We start from the raw sequence: 26197 nt of genomic DNA on the forward strand, positions 1-26197 counted from the left end.
TGATACAAAGCTCACTGTGAAAGCTAAGAGTTGTGTTAATTCTATGCACATCAAATGGACAGAACATAGGCCATGGGCTACCGATCATATTAAAAGGTAAATATATAAGAGGTATACTAATTAAGGTTCTACTTTCACATCTGAAATATTTTTTTTAAATTATATATATATACACACACATTGTAAGTATATATGAGAATTCATAAAGATTGTATTTCTTCTATATGTAAAAGAAATAAGAACTGTGAGAAGAAATAAGAACTGTGAGAAGAATGTGTGTGCTGAATATTGAAATGATCTTATTATGCAAAATTATTTATTATCTTGAGTATTATATTAGTCTGCCTCTTATCTTATTATTTCAATATGTACCATAAGAGCTATTTGCCTTGATTTTTTCGTCCGAGTATGTTCTTGCAAGAAAAGGGTGATTAATATCAGATTTAGAGGGCACTTGACATTTCATTAAAGAGGCAACCTTGAAAGAGAGGGAGAAAATAGAGGAAACATGTATTCTAAAGAGTAAAACATATATGATCTCCTTAAAAGTTAAAACCAAGGCAAACCCTACTACATATTTAAGTGAAAGGTGAGAAATATTCTACAAGGAAACTACAAGGACCCTCTTGAAATTGGGAAATCAGATAGAATCAAATCAATTGAATAGAGAGAACTTTTCACACCAAGGAGATGATGATATGAGGAATAATAGCGATGATGGATTATTCATGGAAGCAGAACTTCAATACATTCCTCAAGATATGAATTTGCTTAGAACAAAATTATCGCTCATGAGAACTAAGTATAACTGAATAGATACTATCACCCAATGAGTGGGAATTTTACATTGTAGGGGGGAATAATAACTAATGTTTCATTCTCATTGTTTGACAAATGTTTATATAGAGACATCATCTTAATTGATGCTTATGGACCTTCATTGGAGCAACTTGTATCAAGAACATTAATGTACAGATAAGTATTTATTATCCTTGACTATTATATTTACTTCCTTATTGTACTCTCTCTCTTATTTGTAATTCTACAAATACTATGAGAATTATCTGCCTTGATCTTTTCCTTTGTATCTGAAGTTGATCTTGCAGGAAAAGAAGAATGGCACATTAGGCAGCTTATGACACTAGCTTAAAAGGTGTGATCAAGCTGGATAAAGTGAGGCTCTTGAAGCAAATATCCTTGATTATTGAGATTATGAGTATCTTTCTACATTAAGAGGGAGTATGACACTTCTTCGAAGGCAATGTAGGAGCTTAGAAGATTAATACAGAGGGAGTCTAGAAATACATGTGTCTCACTGCATAATTTTGATGGGCCTCCTCTTGAGTGCATCATGAGGAAGTATTGACTTATCACAAGAAAATCAGAAGATTGATATTAGACTCAGAGTGAGTGTGACAAGAATCCTTGGGTGGAAGAGAGCCTCTAAGGGAGTAACTACTAGAGCTGACTTCCCAGGATCATTGTTCAGAGGGAGAATTTTTTGAGATACAATCCTTTGTGGATGATATCTTCTCTATGAGGAGAAGTTCTAAGAGAAATTCTTCGTAATGCGCTCTCCTCTATTAGAGAGAAGTTTGAGGTGAAAACCATTGTTCCACCCTCTAGTAGAAGCTATGGTGGGTCCACCCTTTGACTTGGTTCATGGTGGATATCATGTGAGCTACTACATGATGTTGTGATTATGTCATGAAAGGTGACGATTTTTCATTGATGTATATATTTAGAGGGGAGCTATTGAAAGGTGACAATCTTATCAATAGTTGGATCTGTTATCATAACCGACTACATTAAGTTGTTGTCCCAGAGTGCCAAAAGTTATGATAACGAACAAAAGGTAACTATTGAAAGGTGATGATCTTATCCATAATAGACCTATCTCCTAACACCTAAATGTGTTGGAGCAAGTGATATCATGTTTCTTCGGGTTGGATTTTGTCGAACACCTTGATAACCAACTTATCATGGTTCTTTGGGTCGGATTTTGCCGGACACCATGAAAGTTGTTATGGTTCTTTGGGCCGGATCTTGCTGGACACCATAACTTAAATCTATTATAGAACTCACTTAAGGTGGTGTTCAAATCTTGTAATCAAATTGCTTTAATTCTCTCTTTTTTTAAAGAGGGAGTGTTGAGAAATTTAGCCTCATAGTGAATTGAAGCAAATTCCATATGTAATATATGTGTGAGTTGATAGATTTTTGTTGATATTCGTAAATATCACATTGAGATGATATATCTCCATATGCTTGAGAGCATATTGTGTTCCATAACAAATCCTCCCTAGCTAAGAGGGAGTGTTAAGATTATAGCTATAGTTAGATTGATTTAATCTTAAGTTGCAATGTTGACATACATATATATATATATATATATATATATATATATATATATAAATCATATGTTATATTGTGATTTATATGGTTAATATATATTAATTAATAATGATTAATCATATAGACATGTCTCTTCATGAAACATGCCTCCTACTCTTATATTTATAAGAGTTTGGGATCTGCATTTGGAAAATATCAATTATAATGAAAATATTATTACATTTGCAGAGATCCTAGAAATTAGCAAAGATGGAGAAGCTGATACCTTGAGAATTGTGGACTCCATTGTGGGTCAAAGGTGCCAACACCTCAATGGTAAGATGTAGATGTGAAATAAGGAAACAGTAAATATCTTGCAAAAGAGATCGCTCAAGAGAAATCTATGAAGAAATTGAGAATGCTTGTTCAAGATAGCCTTTAGGAATAGCTCAGACATATCATCCAATCAGGAATTTGTATTAGCAAACAAAATTTATGGACTGTAATCTTTGTGGACATCATTGAAAAACAACTCCTTCAGTAAAACAATATCACTAGCCTATGGTCAATCAAGGCTCATGTTCTTATGAAATCGACATTCTTGAATCACACAACAAGATTTGACTCCCCTGAACTTGACACAAGCTGGCTTCCAATTTTAAGATAATGCAAATGAACCCTCTACATGTGTTAAACCCTCTCCTAGTTGCAAATGAGATACGTAAACAAGCTAGTTGATGCAAAAAGTTGATTCCATCCTTATAAGATATTTGCAAATCAAAGCTGTAGTCGACTTCAAAACACAAGGCTTGATAGTTGCCTCTTCAATAGATAATTTTCATTATAAATAAATGATTTTAATGGGATTTTATCACTTTGAATTTGAATTATGATCTGATGGTTGCCTTTTAAGTTTTACACACACACACACATAGTATTGAAGTGGAATATATTGAGGCTTATTAAAAAATTTACTTTATTATAAAAAGTAATGAAAATTCTTAAAAGACAAAGCAAATTTAATGAGAAAGTGAAATAATATTTTGCCATTTTGTCCTATTCTCCTTGAGAAGCATCTGATTTTGTCCTTTAGTAGAAGTACGTAGAAGATATAGTATTCATTGTTTAGATGCTTCTAGAAGGCAATCTCACTCCTTGGTGTTGAGATGATCTCCACCATTAATCTTGTAAGCCTTCTTTGTAAAAGGCAAAGCATTTTGTTAAAGTTTGATCATATTTATATGCTAATGCATTTTTCAATTTTAATCAATGTTTTGCAGGTGTATATGCAGATAAACAATACTTTTGATATCCTCTGTTGATGACAATATCACAAGAATAAAAATATCAATACCAATGTGATATAAGTTGATATTGATCTGCTCTGATCTCAATATCAATATCAATCCAATATATACAATGACAGTATTAATCGATATTTAACTGAGACAATGTAATGTCCTTGATATAAGTATCGCTACTGTGTCTTGACTTTGCGCTGATCAATTTCTGTACTTGATCAAGACATGGAGATTGGTCTTCGTATATATAATGTGGTAGGAAACATGTCTCTACACGAGACATGTTTACATTAACTTGCCTGATAATAGTCTTCTACCGATCTTAATTTGATAACCTTAATCAACATTGGTACAAATAATCAATGCAAAGCATGATTTATGATTGTTGTATGAAACCCAATCATACATTTATATGTTTAATAATATATGTGTGTGTGTTTTGTTAGATATATGGATGCATGATCATTAATTATAGATCATGCATTATGATAATCAAATAATCAGATCAGTACACAGAAGGGATAGAGATTGAATGCTCAAGGTCAATAGACCCCTTATGCATTTGATTTCATCGGTTAGAATAATCCGGCTGAAGCTAGACTTCTCTAACACTCTGTCGTAGCTAGGGAGGATAACTTCTACCCATAATGTAAGCACACTAAATCCATTTATTGTTTGAGATAAAGATATCAACTCGTTATGAAATCAGAAGTTATGGCATGTCCATGAATATCAAGTTACATGATATTCACCATACTCACAATATCCATTTTGGTATGTGCACAGACATCACGTCACATGATGCATACCATAAGTGTATGTATTCAAGGCATATCCACAGATACTATGTCACTTAATATTTACCATGAATATCTCAATAATATAACTTATTATGACCATCTATAGGCACATGATATCCATCATGATAGTACAAGTGTACATCATTGAAATATCATCATCTCTCACTGATGATCACAGGGGCCCATGAAGTCATGGAGTCACACACTTGATGATAAAAGAGTTAACACATTAAACATCTTTAGAATATATCAGTTCAACAAATTACATTGCTGAGACTCAACCTCAAATAAGATTTTCACTAATTTGAAATCGGCCCTTTTTTAAGAGCTTGCCAGATAATATCAATTTCTTGAGGGGTATCAGATCCACAATTTTCTTTAACATGACCTCAGCAATACAAAGACTTGACGCTTACAACTAGAAGATCACACCAGTAAGCTTTAATGTACCATCTCACAACTAATTAGATCTACAACAGTAGACATACAATTTTCATTAAATTCCATATGCTTGACACAGACCAAATCATCAAATCAACAAAATTTATTTTGAACAGAAAACCCAAAAAAGATACAATTATTCCCTTCCAAAAAACAACACTCTCTTTGAGATTGAAATCCCCATGACAGCTGCAACTCCAATAATCTAACTTCTCTCTTTCAGTGTTGTTGAGAGCAGTAGAAGTGCCGATTCCTTCCATAAAGAGCTAAAGATCACATTTCCTTGCCCACATACATTAGATTTATAGAAAGCTCTAATTTCTTTTAAACAGATTTTATTGCAGCACTCTTCGGCAATCTGTATTTATTTGCTGCACCACAACAAGCTTTGCCAATCAGCATACACATTCATTTTGCATGATATTATTCACCACTGTTTATGTAGACCTCAAACAGATCATAGATTATTCTTACCTTTAGCTCTCATACCATATTGGGAACCCAAATTGGGCTCAAAGACCACAAGCCCATTTCATTAATTTGTAGAAGCGTACATAATAAATTCACTATTTATTGTAGGTTCAGCATTTATGAAAGATAGGTGAAATAGTGAAAGTGGAATGGTGTAGAAATGGTCTGTACAGTTCTAGAGATTTCTTGGTCAGCAATTTGGTCCGTGCTGATAGTACTGGATAGTAGATAATTAATTTATCTTCTAACACAAGCTTACCTCTAAAGTATTCAACCTTTGTCTTAGAGAGAGGCTTGGTGTGAATGTCTGCTGTTTGTTCACCTGTAATAATATATCTTAACTGGACAACATTTCTCTCCGTCATGTCTCTAACATAATGGTAGGGAATTTCTATAGGCTTTGATCTGTCATGGGACACAGGATTCACTAAAAGGTTTATACAACTCTGGTTGTCACAGTGATTGATAGTAGGACCCGTGGATTGTCCAAACAATCCTACAAGAAGTTTCCTTAGTCATATAGCTTCTTAAACTTCCATGGATGCTACAATGTACTCGGCTTCTGTGAAGCTTTGTACAACTGAAGATTGCTTCCTACTTAACTAGGAGATCATAGCTAATCCTAAGATGAAACAACACCGTGAAGTGTTTAACCAATCAACTATACTTCCAGTCCAAACTGAATTTGTATATCCGTGCAGATTTAGATCTACATTAGCATATTTTAGACCATAGCCAATTGTGCTGCGCAGGTATCTTGGATTGTGTTTTACTGCAACTAGATGTAATTGTTTTGGTTCACACTTTAACTAAGTGCATTCACTGCATAGCAAATGTTTGGTCTAGTATTGACCAAGTATAGCAAGGATCCAATCACCTCAGTAAAGAATGGAGTCTGCCAATTCTGAGTTTGCTGCTGCTTCTTTAAACTTAGGTAAGTTTGTTAACATAAGAGTGGCCATTGGTTTACAATCCATCATTTTGGATCTTTCAAAATGTCAACAATGTGGTTTCCTTGATTTAGAATGATACCATCAGCCTACTGCCATACTTATAAACCAAGGAAATAGTTTAAGGGCCTTAAATCCTTCATGTCAAACTCGGATGCTAGGTCTTGTTTACATTTGGTAATGAGATGGTCTTCTCTTGTAATTAATAAGTCGTTGACTTAAAGAATGAGAAACAACATTTCACCATTAATAACTTTGAAGTATAGATTCGGATTTGCATCATTCTTGGAGAAGCCCAAGCATGAAAGATAGTGATCTATCCTGTCATATTAAGCTTGAGGACCTTGTTTAAGACCATATAGAGCCTTCTTTAATTTGCAAACAAGAGAACCATTACCATGTATTACAAATCCTTCGGGTTTCTCTAAGTATACTTCCTGTTCTATTATGCAATTAAGAAGAGTAGTCTTCACATCCATTTGGTGAATTTTTCCATCCTTTTGAAGTGACAATAGTAATCACAGCCTTGACAGAGGTGTATTGAGCAACTGGAGTGAATGCCTCTGCATAATCAATTCCCTCATTTGGGGAAAAGCCTCTAGCAATGAGTCTTGCTTTATATTTTTCAAAACTGCCATCTGCAACATCTCTGATTCTGAAGCCATTTAAATGAAACCAATATTTTAACTTTTGGTCTAGGACCACGCCTTAGGTGCTGCCCCTAGACCCCACAAGGGGCATTGCCCCTTGACACCTAGCATGGGGGCATTGCCCCAAACCACCCGTAGAAGAAATCTGGAGGGAAACTGCGCTGAAGGAAGTGGGAAAAATTACCCTCTGAGTCTGATTAGGCTCCATATAACAACACAATAACAAACTACTAAAAAATAGACTATTAAGTCAATGATAGATTTAATATTGAAGAAGATTTTTCCCAATGAAAGCCACAACGCACAGAATTTACAGGCTTTAGCTTGACTCCACAGACTTGGAAGGTCTAATGACCCACAACAGTAAAAAAGGCAAAATATAAGATATATCCAATATCGTACTTAGGTAAGTGCTCTGCAGTGCTAGCATAGGAGAATTATTCATATTGGCTTGCTTAGTTCCAAAGGTTTTTCTATGAATATAAATCTCTAGTAAAAGACTTACTTTTTGTAGACTACTGGAATGTGCAAATGACTTACAGAGTAGGGTTATTTTCACTCTTTTCTAACATTGTCAGTACAGATTTGTCATCCCAGATGCACGGTTGAAACAAATTGGTTAGCACAGACATGTATCCAGAAATGCCATGTGGATGGATGCTGATATGATGTACATGGGGCATATCCATATCTATATCTGTATCTAAAATGGTTGAAATATTGTGGCTGGACCCTTAGCTTTATTCTGTAACTTGCTTGGCCACAAAAAATGTTTATATCCAAAAATATATGAAAGGGATGGGCTTTTGTCCTCAAATATATATATATATATATATATATATATATATATATATATATATATATATATATATATATATATATATATATATATATATATGTATTGCGCAACAATATTTTCCTTTTGTAGCCTGCAAGTGTTGACTCTGTTTTTGCACTTAGGAATTCTATATCAGTGCTCATCAAAACTTATTTGACAAATAACGTATTGAGAAAATGTGCTATATTTAATTATACAGAGATTTCTGATTTTTTTATTCACATCAGAATGTGTAAATTACCAGGGATTGTTGCTAGTCACATCTGAAAAATACATCTTGATTTGGATGATCTGTTGGCTATTTTGGCAATAAACAGTTTTAAAATGTGCACTTTAGACATCTAGTAGGCTTGTTAGACATGATAAAAGGTAGTGTTTTGTAAATGAAACTTGATGTGAATAAGAATTTGTATTGTATAGTCGCTAACCTTCTTGTACCTTTGGATTCTACGGTTCTATGGCGTTTTATGCTGGGTCTGGCAAATTACTTTCTTGATTTGCACATACCAAAGTCCATCAAAGAAATATGTGAAATTTATAATTGTGATAGTTTTTGTGCATTCCATCTAATATTAAGCTCTCTGGGGAATTTGTGCAGATATGGAGGCTTTTGACCAACTTCTTTTTTCTGGGTCCTTTTTCTATCAACTTTGCAATTCGTCTAATAATAATGTATGTATGAAGGTTTCCTCATCTAGTGATAATTAGGGCTTGATTTTGTGGTTAAGTGATGAAATAGTTGTTATTGATTCAAATCAATTATCAAACAGTAAGCTTGATCATAGTGCCAAATACATTCTTTGGCTTTTTGTGATCCAACAGTTTTTATTTTTTTATTTTTCATGAAATACAAAACAACGTTTGACTTTACAGAGCAAGGTATGGTGTGCAATTAGAGCGTGGACCATTTGAGAGGCGGACAGCTGACTTTTTGTGGATGATGATCTTTGGGACATTGTCTCTTCTTGTAAGGCTTAGAAAATGAATTTGGCTTACCATGTTATGCTGTTATTTTTTGGGACACAGAGAAACATTCTGTTGAGTGTTAATTGTTTTTTGTTTGTGCTTCTTGATTTTTAACGCCTTAACATATTAGTTGGGATGGAATGATATTTATTGAAGATTTATCTTAACATAGTGCTTTAAAAGCTTCTCTAAATAAAAAATTTGGATCATGTAGGGATTTTCTCTTGTGCCAGCCTTAAATTCATATTTCATGGGAAGGTCTCTTGTTTTCATGCTACCATACATTTGGGCAAGGGAATTTCCCAATGCACAAGTCAACATTTCTGGCCTTGTTACATTAAAGGTATGGATTATTAATAGGTTGTAGACAGAGTTGTGTTTATGCCTATAACTGGTTACTTTGTTAATTCAAACAGTCATGATTCTTTTTCTGTTTCTATTGAAGCCTGACACGGTTTATTCCAATAATATGAAGATGCCTTGACTAGTGTGCTTTGAAGGGACTTTATGAAGAGAAATTTAATCTGGAAGTATAAATTATGCTTATATATTTCATCTAATACCTGTCATGTGCAGGGTTTCTACTTGCCCTGGGCAATGCTAGCAATGAATGTGATATTTGGTTCACCTCTGATTCCAGATTTATTGGGCATCGTTGTTGGACACCTATATTACTTCCTAACAGAGTTCCATCCTCGTGCTGGTGGGAAGAATATATTGAAGACACCAATTTGGATGTATCCTTTACATTGCTCTCTTAATTTGAAATGTAGTGCCTGTCTAAACAATCACTATGTATATCCTTACAGAACAGGGGACTATAAAATGATGTTTGAATGATTATGTAAAACGTAATCATTTTTTAAAATGAAGGGAGGTTTACAAAAAGAAAAATATATACCTATAATGTAGGTGCATAATGATACAACTGCATACATGTCAGTTTATTAACTGCATACATGTCAGTTTACAGTGGTTAATATCACCAACATAAGAACCAATTAGTACGTTCCCTAATGGCATTACACTCAAAAAGATCATTTAACTCTGAATGATAATTCACTCCCGCATTTAGCGCATTTACCCCACCATTTCATAAACTAACTGCTCATTTTATATATTTACTTCAAACTTTCAGATTTTTCTCCAAACTTAATGGTCAAAGGTTCTAAGGAGCTGGATGCAAGCAAATCATAACATATAAGTTGAGATACAAAGTACACACCGTGGTCATTAAGGTCCAATTAGATGAGCTTAAGAAACATTCACCATTCTGAAACAGTGAAGTAGGAGCGACTTCTAGAATATAGTTCTAGAATATAATTCACCCCAAGTGCATTATATTCTAGAATATTATAATGTATATTCACCCCAAGTGCATTACATTTACATCACACAAGTGCATGTAAATTCTAGATTACAATTCACCCCATTAACTCACTGTGGTGTGTTGCAACAAAATGCATCCTACCAAATTCATTTATTTTCATTGTTTAAATTAATATGTGAACAACACTAGATATCCTCACGTCTCGTATGCTTGAAAGTTGAGCTAAGATTAGACTTTTCACATCCTCCATGTTCAGCATAATTTCACTTTACAATTCAGAAATATGGGTTGTGACTAGGTACTCTATACCCTCTCTAATAACTGACACCTGACAATGCTTGTGCTCTCTCCCTCTATTTTACACCTAGGAAGGCCTTGCACTAGAATGTATGCTTGAAAATAAATATTTTCTAATTCTGTGTAGACCAAGTTATTCAGTTGATAAAGGTCCAGTTTTTATCCTGTTTAGCTCTAGACTCATCCCTTGGGAGGAGTAAAAAATATCTCTATTTCCTCTGTTCCCTTCGGTTAATTTTTATTTATTTAGTTTTACCATAAACTCTTAATTTTGCTACTGAAGATGGCACATACTGTAGTCTTGCCTGTTGAGGAGTATCCACCCTGTGAGAGTGGTTTACAATGTACCTTCTATGGCATTCTCTTACTTGTTTTTCATCTTTCTATATCTGTACGAGGGCGGGATTTAACACCATAGAATTGAAATTTTCTTATGTTACAACCCTGCTAATGGGTTGTAACAAAGTATCTGGTTGTGTGATTATTGTCAAGGTGCAAGCCTATTAAAAGCACTAAACTGCTACAGAAAGCTGCATTAGTATTGATGAGAACTCCATCACAAAGTAGCGAGGATACCACTTAGATGCTAAGAGTTTTAGGTCGGATCCCCTTGCAGGCTGCTCATAGCAGCTAAAATCTAAACTAAACTATAACTCTGTTGGGATCCAATGTGCAGAGAAGCCCTTGAAGGCATCTTTTTGCTGCTGAAGATGCCATGCTTCTGTGCCAATTACTAAAGGTAGAAGGGTTCTTAAAGGCTGCAGACAGTTTTGTTTTCTGATTTCCAGCTTAATATCTTTTGTCCTTGGGTTAGAAGCAATGATTTTTGTATGGGGCACAATCTTGTCAGGGGTGGGCATCTTGAAGGGAAATCATCTTGACCTTTCCTCCAAGGATGCTCTTCTCAAAATGAATACTGATAGACATGATGCATGTCCTGTTAATTGTATTTTAATTAAGATTGACGAGGATTGCAGTATCTCTTTCCATAGCTTCAGTTAGATCCCTGAGGTGGAAAAGAAATAGAAGGGAAGTACTTGTAAAGTTTATATCAGATTTCTATGACAGTACAGACAAATGTATAGTTTTTATTTTCAGGTTTGATCTCTGCTGGTAAAGGACCTGATATGCTCCACAATATATGAAATGACAATGTAAAGATATTGATGTAATGTTTCTTCAAACTTCAATACTTATATTACCTCCGATCTGCTTGCATTAATTGATTTCGATGCTTACAATATCGGGCAGTAATGGACATATATACAAGAAAGGTCGGGTATATGGGTGAATGGGCATGTCTCCATTTGGAGACATGACCATTCACCCATATACCTGATTGGTGATTTAGTCACACCCGATGTTAGTTGTATAAAGCCTTAAATAAAGCCCGATGCAAATCAAATCGATAATGATCAGAATATAATGCGATCATTACTGAGATCTGATCTCAGATATAAACAAATAAATATGCACAGTCGGTTTTATATACAGTGATCATCATAATTAATGCAGATTATATATGTGCATATATACATATCAATATAATCATATTGATACGTACGTACATATATATATATATATATATATATATATATATATATATATATATATATATATATATATATATATATATATATATATATATATATATATATATATGAAAATATTCTCATATTGATCAGAGATAGTGTCTAACTGAAGCTACATGTTTTAACACTCTCTCTTAGCTAGGGAAGACAAAGTGCATATAAATTTTCTCATAATGAGAAGTAATATCCTCCAAATATTTTAAGAAATCAAGTCTCATGATATTCTTTCAGTTATGGTGTGTACATAGATATCAAGTCTCATGATATCCACCATAAAAGATCATGGCATATCCATAGATATTAAGTCACATAATATCCACCATGAGTTTAAACATATTGATCTCAAGTAGATATCAAGTCACATGATATCCATCAACATGCTCTTTTAACTATCATGATTTTCCATGAATATCGAGTCACATGATGGTCATCATAATAGTAATCCAATAATTATAAAGTCGTCACCTTATATTATTAGAGTCAACATTTCAATATAAAAGATCGTCACCTTTTAATATTGAACATAGGGTAGGCCCATGAGTCATAGAGTCACACATGACAAAAGAGTTTACACTTTAAACATCTTTATTAAATTATACAAATTTACAAAGTTTGAGACTCAATCTCATAAACTTACATTTCAACCAAACCAAGTTTCTTTCAGAAATGATCAACCTTCACTTTAGAAAGTGCCTTGGCGAGAATGTCAGCTATTTGATCACCTATATTGATATATTCCAACTGAATAGCTCTTCTTTCCACCATGTCTCTTACGTAGTGGTAAGGAATTTCTATATGCTTGGATCTATCATGACATACCAGATTCACAAATAACTTGATACAACTTTGGTTATCATAGTAAATAGTGATAGGTTTCATAGGCTCACAAAACAAGTTAGAAAGCAACTTCCGAAGCCACACTGCTTATCTAGCTCCTATTGCTGCTGCAATATACTCTACCTTAGTAGAACTTTGAGCAATAGAAGCTTGCTTTCTGCAGATCCAAGAAATCATAGCTAATCCTAAGCTGAAACAACTTCCTGATGTGCTTTTTTGGTCTTTTACACTTCCGGCCCAATCAAAGTCAGTATATCCATGTAACTCCAAGCCGGTATTCTCATATTTAAGTTCATACCCAATAGTACCTTGGAGATACCTTAATATATGCTTCAAAGCAACAAGACGAATCTCATGAGGTTCACACATGAATTGACTTAATGCATTCATAGCATAGCAGATATCAGGTTGAGTATTTACAAGATACATCAGGGACCCAATTATTTGTCTGTATAAAGTGGGATCAACTAGTCGGGATTCCACACTTGCTTCCTTTAGCTTGTGTAAGTTGGTTTCCATAGGTGTAGACATAGGTTGACAGTCCCACATTCCAAATCTTTTCAAAATATCAACAATATACTTCTTTTGATGTAGAAAGATATTCCCGGACTTCTGACATACTTCCAAACCAAGAAAGTAATGAAGAATTCCTAAGTCCTTCATTTTGAATTTTGAAGCTAAATCTTTTTTACACTGATTAATGAGATGTTCTTCCCCTGTAATAGGAAGGTCATCAACATAAAGAATTAGAATTAGCATATCACTTTTAGTTACCTTAAAGTAGAGATTTGGATCAGCCATGTTTTTGGTGAATCCAAGACTTAAAAGGTATTTGTCAACCCTTTTATACCAGTCTTAGGGAGCCTGTTTGAGTCCATATAGAGCCCTCTTCAATTTACATACATAAGAGGCAACATCATGAGTCACAAATCTTTCTGGTTGTTCCAAGTATACTTCTTCCTCAATTTTTCCATTTAGAAAAGCAATTTTTACATCCATTTGATGGATTTTCCAACCTTTGGTTGCTGCAATGGCTATTACAACTCTAATTGAGGTATACTTGGCAACTAGTGCAAAAGTTTCTTCAAAATCGATTCCTTCCTTTTGAGAAAATCCTCCAGCCACAAAACGAGCTTTACGTTTTTCAATGCTACTATTTACAACATACTTAACTTTGAAGAGCCATTTTGAAGACACAACAGATTTTCCCTTAGGTCTAGGAACTATATCCCAAACATCATTTTTTATTATCGATTGATACTCTTCCACCATTGCATCTTTCCAAGCTTGATGTTAAGTGCTTCTGTAGTATTAGAAGGTTCAGGGTTTGGACTCTCACACATGAAAGGATTGTATATCAATTTTCTAGGTCTCTTGCTTTCTCAGAAAGTCCCTGAAGGTGCTACAAATCCATCTCCTTCTTGTATAACTTTCCTTGCCCAAAGTGGCCTTTTAGAATGATCAAGACTCTCTTCTTGAGTCTCAGGAAGGATCTCGATTTCATTTGAAGTCTCTTCAGGGTACTCCCTCTAAATCTCAGGAGCAAGAACCTCTTCTTGGGATACGTCAACTGTATCTAGTTCATCAAAAGTTTTGGCTCTTCTGAAGGCAATGTCTTCTTCAAAAATGACATCTCTTCTTAGTTCTATTTGTTTCTGTGTAGGTATGTAGACTCTGTATCCTTTTACGATTTCACTAAAGCCAATAAGAATTACTTTTCTTCCAGAAGGTTCTAATTTTGTCCTTTTCTCCTTAGGTACACAAACATACACAGGACATCCAAATATCCTTAAGTGACCAATGTTAGGTTTCTTTCCTGAAAATGCTTCTTCAGGGGTCTTATTGTCCAAATATGAGTGTGGACATTTATTTTAGATATAGACTGTTGTGTTAGATGCTTCAGCCCAAAATGACATGCTCAAGTTTTGATCAAAAGTCATAGCCCTGGCAGCTTCTACAATAGTTATGTTTTTCCTTTCAGCAACTCCATTTTGTTGAGGATCTTAGGGGACTGTGAACTCCCTCTTAATCCCAGCAAATGTGTAGAAACTCTTTAAATATTGTAGAAATGTTCTCTTTCCCATTATTTGTTCTTAGAACATTGATTTTCTTTCCTAAGGAGTTTTCAATGATTGTTTTGAATTCGTTAAACTTAGAATCTCTTCAAATTCTTTGCACTTAAGGAAGCATATTCATGTCTTCCTTGAGAAGTCATCAACAAATATCACATAGTACAAGAATCCTCCTATAAATGGTAAAGACATGGGTCCACATAGATCAGAGTGCACTAGTTCCAACACATCTTTAGTTTTGCTTAAACTACCAAGGAATGACTTTTTAGTGTTTTTCCATAAGGCACAACCTTTGCAGGATTCATTGTGAATATGGCTTAATTTGGGCATTCCGGTTACTAATTTTTCCATGGATGTTAGGGCACGAAATTTGATATGACCTAATCTTCTATGCCATATTTCATTTGAATTTGAAGTCTCACGCACAAGTGCAAAGTTTGTCTCAGTGCTTAACTCATATAATAGTCCTTGTCGTACTCCTATTGTTAGAGCCTTCTTTATGGTTGAATGCTTAGGCCAAGCTAGTACCTTACCTTCCATGAATGCAATTCTATAATCATCATCTTCAAGTGCAGATATAGATATTAAATTCCTTTTAATACCTGGTACATCAAGAACTCGAGAAAGCTGAATAGAATTCCCAGATTTCAATTTGATGGTGCAGGTCCCAATTCCTTTTACGGAATGTGCAGAATCATCACCAATTGTAACTTCATCTGTTTCTATTTGCATGCTTTCTAGGTTGCCCTGATATCTGGTGATGTCTCTTGAAGATTTATTGTCAACTATCCAAGTGTTAGATTTGGTTGAAATTTGACTTGACAACGCTGAATAGAAGGCATATTTCTTAGATTCATGTCCTTCGTTTGATTTATCAGATAGGCAAATGACGCTTGAGGTTTAGATCGATCGGGACAATTTATCACATAATGTACATATAGATCACATCTGAAACATTGAATTTTGGACAAGTCTTTCTGATGTTTAGACTATCCATTTCCATGAAACTTTCTTTTCCTTTTGTTGTTTTTCTTTTTTTCCTTCTTATGGAAGTTAGTGCTAAGAACTTGAACGTCTTCATCTAGGGTTTTATGTTTTCCCTTAATCATTAATCTCAATTCTTCTTGAAGACAATCAGATCTTAATCGATCTAGTTTTGGAATTTTAGATCTAGCACTTATACCTTGTACAAAAGATTCCCAAGAATTTGGAAGTCCTAACGCTATTAGGGATAATTCTTGGTTGTCAATCTCATAACTGACTACAGATAATTGATCTCTCAAATCTGTGATCCTCATGAAGAATGCATTTATAGTTTCTCCTTTGTTCATGCTGATATTATTCATTTGTCTTTTAAGAGCAAGTTTTTTGATAGTGTTATTTACTAAGTTGCCGATTCGGGTTCGAGGATGGGTTCGGGTTTGAGGTTCGGTTCGTGGGTTTGGGCAATTTTTTTTTTCCCCATTTGGGTTTGTGGGTGGATTTGTGAGTATATATATATAGACACACACACAGAAGAGAAACATGCATACTTGCAAAACAAAATCATTTCACAATATGAACAATTGTTGCTTGATCATTATCAATGCCAAATGCCAAAGGGTTTTGGATCCCTTCAAAACATGATTTTACCTGAATCTAAAAACATTAAATACTCGCTCATTAATCTATCTTCATGATTGTAAAGAAAATTATACATTGAATTACTAAATTGCAAAACATAGACTAGTTCATCAAATAATACATTGAATTATTAAATTGCAAAACAAAGACTAGTTCATCAAATAGTAAAGTTTGAAACATGATGATAGATGACAAGTGTTTAGTAGTTTATCAATAATCATAGTATCAAATGCCCTTCAAGGGTCAATTGGATCATCATAAAATGAGAGATCAATGGCTTCATCCCCAACTGCAACTATATCTAGAGCTTCATCATTGGAACCCAAACGGTTCCACTAGTACCATATGCTACTATATCATCGTCCTCCTCCTTGACATAAGGGATTAGATGAGTGAAATGTTTTTAAAATTTTTATTAAGTTCCTTTGAGAGTTACAGAAGAAAACAATTTAAAAAACACACTCTTAAAAGTTGTTTCTAGCCCCGGGTTCACTGTGGGTTCGTCTGGGTTCGCTCCAGCAAGGACCCGAACGAATCCACAGTCAAAACTAAGGACCCTGCCCGGACCCGTAGCGAACTCAGGGGCGAATCCAGACCCGTGCGGACTCGGACCCGAATCCAGGCAGCAGGGGACGAATCCGGCATCTTAGGTTATTTATTATGAATGCATTTTCAAGAGCTCGAAACATGTGATATGTTTTTGCATGTTTTGCCACAATAGGCACAATGTGATCTCGAACACCATCCACGATTATGGCCTTATCATTATTCTCAGTCCATAATGTTTTCTTTGGGTCATCTTTAGGTTCTTCTATATCATCTCCTACCCAAGATTCCAATTTGCTATCTTTTAATAACATCATTATACGAAGTTTCCAGGATTTGAAATTATCAGCACTTGCAAGGTGATGTTCAAATCTTAAACATGTTTGTCATCTTGTGGAGAAGGGATAGGCTGCAATTTAATGTGAGATTTGATCTCCTAACTCAACGAGATCTCTCCTTAATAGGGCTCTGATACCATGTAAAGTTTATATCAGATTTCTATGACAGTACAGACAAATGTATAGTTTTTATTTTCAGGTTCGATCTCTGCTGGTAAAGGACTTGGTATGCTCCACAATATATGTAATGACAATGCAAAGATATTGATGAAATATTTCTTTAAACTTCAATACTTATATTACCTCCTATCTGCTTGCATTAATTGATTTCAATGCTTGCAATATCAGGCAGTAACGAACATATATACAAGAAAAGTCGGGTATATGGGTGAATGGGCATGTCTCCATTTGGAGACATGACCATTCATTGATATACCTGATCGGTGATTTAATCACATCCAATGTCAGTTGTAACAAAAACTAATCCATCATTTCAAAGACTTTAATAAAGCCCAATGCAAGTCAAATCGATAATGATCAGAATATAATGTGATCATTACTGAGATCCGATCTCAGACATAAACAAATAAATATGCACAGTTGGTTTTATGTACAGTGATCATCATAATTAATGTAGAATATATGTGTTTATATATATCAAAGTAACAAGAATCGGAATCGGATCGGAATTGGCAAGGCTGAATCGAATCGTGAATTGGCCATGAATCGGGCACGAATCGGGCACAAATCGGCAAATTTAAAAAAACCTTGAAATTTAGTGAATAACTTATTTCATAAACCCTTTATCGCTGATTCGATTCACCGATTCACAAAAAATCGTTTGGCTTGAATCAAATTGCCGAATCGCATGGATCGTCGTGATTCTTGGAAATATGATATATATATATATATATATATGCAAATCATATTTATACATATATATACATGAATATATTTTCATATTGATCAGAGATATTGTCTAACCAAAGCTACATGTTTTAACAATACCCAATAGAAGAATGGAAATAATGAACTATCCAGACAATTCAATTACAAGAATATCATGGCTGCTTCCAATTTTACCTTACTTGTACCAGGACAGGACAAAATAGTTTATTTAAAGCTGTTGTTTATCTGAATTGTACTTTGAAGGATGTTGGCTGCGATCTTGAGGAGAAAAGGCGAATATTTTAAGCTCAAATTTTGGTCGCATGAACAAGCAATTCAGTCATAGGTCCTATTAGTGCAGAGAAGTTCAAGCTACACTTGGGGAGCTCAGGTAAGACTTCAATTTAAAGCATAATCCTTAGTATGCTTAATGATAAGTTGTGCTTCGAATTAAGCTTCTATTCCAGGGGGACAGTGAACTATTTAAGGAACTTAATGTATTATGTGCAGTATTTGAACAAAACTTGACCAATACAAGATTGAGAATTTTGAATAGCTGAAAAAGTAGATTATTTTTCAACTTGGGGTGTATAAAAGATGGAATTTTCTAAAGGAGAGATGAATGCTTTATACATCAATTACATCTGAAACAACCATCATACGTGTTTCATACATGAAATAGAAAAAATACTGAAAATTGTATGATTAAGTTCTTGGTGAAAACTGAAGAGTCAAGACACTTTGTTATTACTACAGGAGGTAATTGGTAAAATAATTGAATTTTCTTAACAAAGAGCAAGTTATTCTTATAGAGTTCACAACTGAGATTTTTCTAAAAAGAAACATATAAATAATATAAAGAATCTATTACAAGATATTTACAATATCTAGAAGTGACCATTAAACTAGAAATAGAATAACATAGGAGATATTATTTTAATACCCTTCCTTAATGGTCAACTTATTGGTGACACCAAGTTGCCCCCCGAACTTGACAAACATCTCTAGAAGTATGGACTTGGTGAGAATATCAGCAATCTGGTCAGTAGTAGGAATAACCTACGAATCCTTAGATCAATCTTCAACCAATTGACAGATAAAATGACAATGAATTCAAAATTGCTGAGTGCACTCATGGAAGACTGGATTTTTGGCAAGTTTAAGGACCCCTTGATTGTCGCAAAAGAGACGTGAAGGACCTATGGGAGGCATATGGATGTTGGAAAGAATTCTATGAAGCAAAACTGCCTCACTACCTACTTTGAATATCTTGCTATATTCAACTTCTATTGAGGAAAGAGTTACAACTTGCTACTTATTGATCTAAGTAATAACACTTGTGCCCAAACTAAAGACATATTTGGAAGTAGAATTTTTTTCATCAACTGAGCATCCCAATCCGAGTTTGTGTAACCAATATGTCGGATATCTTTGGTTTATCCATAGAGGACACCAAAGTTCCCTTGACATAGCATAGGATGCACTTTTTTGCAGCCAAATGGTCTAAATTGAGAGCTGTCATGAAGCGAGGTATTTAACTCATTGCAAAGTTGAGATCAGGTCTAGTGGTGGTGAAATATATCAAACTGTCCACTAGTTTTCTGAATGTGGATTCATTCTCAACAGGAGAACAAGATTTGATTGATAACTTGAGACCAAACTCCGTAGGTGTAGATGCAAGTTTTTGATCCCGCATTTTGAATTTGTTCAGCAGAGCTCGTGCATACTTAGACCAAGCGATGAAGATATCATTTGATTGTTGCCAAACCTTGAGACCTAGAAAGACTGATGGCGATTCTGTTTGATTCATTGAATCAACTATTCAAAATTGCCAATGATAATCAAATCATCAACATATATAACTAGAATGATGATATCACTGCTAGCAGTTTTGACATCAAATTTGAGTGAAAAGATCTCTAAAAACCTTGATCAGTCAGGTACTTATCGTTTTTCATGTACCACGTCCAAGGAGCTTATTTGAGGCCATAGAGTGCTTTCACCAGTTTGAGTACTCGGTGTTCTTTATCGACAACCTTGAATCTAGGAGGTTGCACCATGTACACTTATTCTTGTAACTCTCCATTTAGGAACACACTCTTGATGTCCATTTGATGGACGGCCTAGCCACATTCAATTGCTATGGCAAGGACTAATTTGATGGTGCTCATCTTTGTAGTGGGATGAAAGATCTCTTTATATTCAATTCCTTCTCACTAAGAGAAGCATTTGGCAAAGAGACGAGCTGTGTACTTATCTAAAGTACCCTCAACTTTGTATTTGACTTTGTAGACCCATTTGTAACCAATGGGTTCTTTTCTAAAGGAATATCCAACATAACCCAAGTGGTATTACTTCAACAAACTTTGATGCTCAGATTGCATAGCTTCTTCCCACTCTGGTATCCCTTTTGCACCTGTGTGTGTTTGAGGTTCATACACACTATGAATGTTGGCCAAGGTTTGCTCTTTTTTGAGCAGTTCTACCCTCGATGAGCTCATCATCATGAAGATCTCCAATTGTCTTAGCCCACCACTTAGGTCGGAGAGTAGAAGTGCTAACATCTGAAGGAGAAGGTGCAAAGAGATCATCATCAAACAAAAGGTCAAACGAATTTTGAGCAAAATTAGGTGGGGTGGTTGCATGTGTAGGTGAGCTTGTTGGAGAAGGAAAAAGATGAGAGGTTGGAACAAGAACATTTGGAGCCTTCTCAGTTGAAGTCCTCCAATCAAGTGGACCTAATGGGAAATGGATATCCAAGTCTTGAGCTTGGAGACACTAATCCATTGAATTCATAATTGGAGAGAGCTGAATGACCCTCGTTCCTCATCAAAGACCACATTAGGGTTGAAGATGAGACGATTAGTCTTGATGTCAACTGGGCTATAGGCTTTGTGATTATTACTGTAGCCGGTTAGCACGAGTTTTTGGCTCTTGGCATCTAACTTGGTGTGTTTAGCATCAGGGATCCAAACAAATGTAATGGAGCCAAAAAAAATTGAGACGATTGATTCTAGGCTTATGACTTGACCAGTCCTCTTCCAGAGTTTGATTCTTGACAACCACTGTAGGAGAGCAATTGAGAAGATAGATGACTATGTGGACAGCTTCAGCCCAAAACATCATTGGAACCTACTTGTGTTCAAGTGTAGACCGAGCCATTTTCAATGATCATGCAGTTTTGAAGCTTGACGAAACTCTTTTGATCACAAAAATGGGAGAAGGCAGAGGAACAAAACTCACTGCCATTGTGAGTTCTAGAAGTAATAATATGCTGACCAAACTCTTTTCCTACAAACACCTATAAATTTTAACAAAGAGAGTGCCCTCATATTTTATGACTGAAAGTATCAACAAAAAGTAAAAAATACCCAGATCCAGTATCAAAGGGAGATGCCATAGGTCCACAAACATCAAGCATAGACCATTTATATTACCTTAGAAGCTTTCCAAGACTTGTCGTTTGAAAATGGAGTGCTGTGTTGCTTCCCAACCTGACATGCTCTGTAAACTGTAAGATTTTGGGTCTAAATTGTCAACAATCCTATGACTAGATCTTTTTGAATTTTTGAACAAGCTGAGAAAGATAGTGCAGATTCAAGTGCCCATACCGTCAATGCTAGAGAGTTCTAATAGAGGACCGATGGGCTGCCATAGCAAGCCCCTGAGTCAATAAGTCTAAAAAGACCATGAATGGCATCAACTGTGACACAAAATCCCTAGCTGGGATATAAAAAATGAATTTCTGCTAAAATAAATCCCTTGTAATTTTGAGATATGGTGCAAGGTATGCTATCCATTTGTAGTACATAAGCACCAAAGACCAAACTGCTGATGTTCTCACCGAGCTACTTGCCAGAGTGAAGTTTGTGCATTTTTGAAACAAGCTTGATATTGTGAAGAATGAAAGCCCTAGTTGAGAGGGAGTCTTAGTATCTGTGATTGCTTGAGATGTACTATAATGAGTTCCTCTCTGTGAGGGAGAAGTTCAAGGTGAAATTCCTTTTTAATGCATTTCTCTTTGAGAGACTTCAGGTATAAGCCCTTATTACTACCCTTTGATATGGTTCATGGTGGATGTCATGTGTGTGATGCCATGGCAAAACCACGTGAGAGAATCTGTGGTGATTCTATTGTACTTGTGTCATAAATATCTTGTGAGGTGACAATCTCGCAATGATAAAACACTTTTGCATTTTACCATCTTCATGAGGTGACAATCTCACAATGCAGGTTGATGTCTCATTAATGGGATATTCAAATTGGTGGATATTACATGAGGTGACATTTGAGGACATGCCATAATGGTGCACATTACATGTGGAGATATCTAAAATCCATAATGGTGGATATTATATGCGGTGATATTTGAGGGCATGCCATAATGGTAAATATCATGTAAAGCTATATTTCTTCTTAAAATCCATAATGGTAGATAATTTGAGGACATGCCATAATGGTAAATATCACGTGAAGTGATATTTCTGCTTAATACCATAATGGTGGATATCATGTAAAGTGATATGTAAGAATATCCATAATGGTAAGTATCATAATGGTGGATATCACATAAACTGATATTTAAGGATAGCCATAATGATAGGCATCACGTAAGCGATTACTATAAGTAAGTCATATAATACATGAGGTAGTATCTTCATTAAATATGAATGTATTTATTATGATATAACTTGAAATGTTTTCCTCCCTAGCTAAGAGGGAGTGTTCACGTTATTGTAGCCATGGTCAAACTCCTTGAGGCCGATATAGATAACATAAAGGTTGTGATAACATAATTATTGTATTGACAATAATTATGTTGTATATTATATTAAATTTAAGATATAACTATTTTATTAATAATAGTTATTATTTATACTAATTATATTAGGTAATAATGTAATAATAATTTAATATATTCATTATAGTGATGTCCCTCGGTGACAGGGCACCACCCACATATGAAGGTAGAATGAGTTTTCATGTAAATAATGAATAAAAAAATACAAATAATCTGAAACTCAACAATGACAAGGATGAATCCATACTAGGGAAAATCCTGAAATCTCTCCTCTATGCACCATTCCCTGTGCCTCCATCATGTGCACCCAGAAAAGATGAACAATGAAATAGGCATGGCAGGAATGACCTAATTCCTTGAACATCCTCTTGACCCGCCATTACAAGACTCCCTCTCATACCGGCCTTGAATGGAGCTCTACAATGCAAAATTAAGATTTAGCAATCAATTTTAATCTTCCAAATTCCAAGGACTTCTCATACAATTGAGTAGTGCAAGTCCAATTTCCAGATCCAAATTTGCAAATTTCTTACCCTAAATCCAAGAACCTTACTTTGAGTCCAAAAGTACTAATCCAAGACTTGCTACTATACCCACCTTAATCCTAGAATTCTGAATCTCATTCCAAGAGAGGCTGGTCAGTTGTCCAAGCCACACAAATTAATCACCTCTGAGCCAAGTAGGGAAATTAGATTTCAACCAAGTTGTAGAGGTTAGGAATATATATAGCTTTTCTGATAATTTATTTTTACTACCCTGTGTGTGTTGGACCAGAAGTACGATTCTTCCACAAAACTGTGAAATCTGATCATGTTTCAGGAGCAGCCAGTAATACCTTGATTCTTAATAGTTATATAATGGAGCATTGAATTCCCTTCCATCAATCCAGAAGTTGTGATTATTAGTTTAAAATGTTGAGATATAGTATTGCAACATGCCATTTGTGTCATTGACACTTTGAGGGCCATAATTATCTGCTATCCAAAAAATCAGACAATTTTTTCGTTCTGTTTGGCAAGGCTTCCAATTATCTTGCAACTGTTCACTAGCATTCCCTACCAGAAGAGATATGATGTTTGAGAGTATCTTGCTCTTGTCTAATCTTGAAATGCACCAATAATACTACCTTAGTTACAACTATTTAGTTTTTATAATAATTAATTTTAATATATTGCAATATTGAAAGATCCTTCTTGGTTTGAGTTCTTTATATCCGGCATAACTGAGTTGGAGATGGCATTTATGGTAATTAAGCATACTGTAAACATTATTGTTTATTTTCTTAATTTTTTCTAATTTGTCCATGGTGGGGGATTGGCAAATTTTCACCTTATTTTGGGAATATCTGTCAAAGTAATATATAAAATAAATATTTATACTTTAAAAATAAAAAAAGACCCAAAAGGAACTTAACAAACCAAAAATACAGAATTTGTAAATAATAATAATAATTCATTGATTCCATAGTCCGTCTAATAGATTGATAATTATAGACGATAAATAGGTGTTGGGGAATAAGCTTAGAAATTGGACCTATCATCTTATCGATATCTTGTGAACTGCACATCTTTCTTTTCCTCCTTTCCACCTATCATTCTCGTCTTTTATCCTGTATTTCCTATGGTGAATTCTGAAACAACAATGGAGTTGTTGTAAAAGTTATTTTTGGTTGGTGGCATTGGTTGGCCCCCCATTTAGGGTTATATTTGTTTGATAATATTTAAGAAGTTGCTGTTATTTTGTGGGTGATGTAGTGGATGCACTGAAGCCTTAATAATGGCCAAATTACATCAGGTGTGATCATATTCTCAAAAAGGACCAAAAATGGGGGAATAGGATGAGGATGCCCCTTCCACTCTTAGTGCGTAGACTATCCAGAGGGGAACCCTGGTTTTCACTTTGATCATTTTCCAGAGTTGTATGACTCCGCATGGGCTTCGTGTCATGTAAGATTTTACTATTTTTTTCTTATCTTGCACACTAGTTAAACTATATTCCGAAGTTTATGACTGCATGTGTCCCAAGTTTAAATTACAAAGCTTCAAATGTGATTACACTAACTTCTAAGATGAGACAAACTGCATCAAACCTTGAGAAGGCTATTGAAGTTTCTTCAATTCTGGTCAATTTATAAACCTGACATTGACTATACAGATAATGTGCATCCTAATCAAGCCTGAAAGTTATAATGCCAAAATCCTAGCGTGACTACCTGAAGGCCCTAATAAATGATTGGTGATCATTTCTCACCCCAATCTGTGTGATTTTTGAAGCTTATCTAAAAAAAGAAGACTTTTGTTCTCTTCCCAGGCTGGCATTATAGACCTTAAGTATTTTACACAATTATTTCACTACTGCTGCTTTTATTTTGTATAAACCAATTTTCTGTAATTGCTTTTTTGAAATCTCCTTGATAAGCGATGCAGACACAAGTTAGTTGCAATTTGGAATGTAGGTCCTCAGGCAAGCACTCCTGTGCAGTCTGAACCAACAACAGGCACTGCATTCAGAGGAAGAAGCTACAGGCTTGGACGATAGTCCTTGTAGAAGGCAGGATTAAATCAAAATAGATTCTGTGATCTGACAATCTGAATTTTGTACATTTTTGCTTCATTTTATGGCAATGCTGAAGCACTTCATTATATTTCTGTTTCATCCAATTGAATTTGATGAATGATAAGGCATTGGATTGTGTTAAGTGTGGACATCATTATGGAATTCAACGTTTTCTAAAGAGGCCATTAGTAGTTCAAAAATAATGTATAATGTATATTATTTAGCTTGCATTAAATTTACCTTTTATAGAATTTTTTTAATTTTTAAAATTTAAAAATGTGTTTGCAAAACATTCATGTATTGGGAGCAACTTCCTACGTGTTTTCACAATATTTTGTAATTAACTGTTTGAAGATGTTTATTGCTGAATTTTAAATGAATGACCAAGTCATATTTCTTATGGCAATAATCCTGTATATTAATATCACTTTTGATGGGATTATATTTTTAATTTCTTTTTCAAATCTCTTAATTATGCTGAAATAAACCCTTTGTTCCAAAATTACCCTTTCATACATATTTTCTTGACCACTTGATATGGTTTTATGCCATTTTAATTGGTGTGT

At 34.7% G+C, this 26197-nt stretch overlaps 1 protein-coding gene across 1 annotated transcript in view; it reads left to right on the top strand.

Annotated features, from left to right (window-relative positions):
* The window catches only part of DER1 (DERLIN-1), a 54589-nt gene extending 28681 nt beyond the window's left edge, over positions 1 to 25908 (top strand). Inside the window, exons 3-7 of the mRNA XM_089786347.1 lie at positions 8384 to 8457; positions 8659 to 8752; positions 8966 to 9094; positions 9328 to 9488; positions 25502 to 25908. Coding sequence (XP_089642473.1) covers positions 8384 to 8457; positions 8659 to 8752; positions 8966 to 9094; positions 9328 to 9488; positions 25502 to 25613 — 570 coding nt within the window. The 3' untranslated portion in view covers positions 25614 to 25908. The remainder of the gene's footprint in view (positions 1 to 8383; positions 8458 to 8658; positions 8753 to 8965; positions 9095 to 9327; positions 9489 to 25501) is intronic.
* The last annotated feature ends 289 nt before the right edge of the window (positions 25909 to 26197 follow it).

Source organism: Cupressus sempervirens, chromosome 6 (assembly GCF_028749045.1).
Source record: "Cupressus sempervirens isolate cs-2001-9-10 chromosome 6, ASM2874904v1, whole genome shotgun sequence".
NCBI lineage: Eukaryota > Viridiplantae > Streptophyta > Pinopsida > Cupressales > Cupressaceae > Cupressus > Cupressus sempervirens.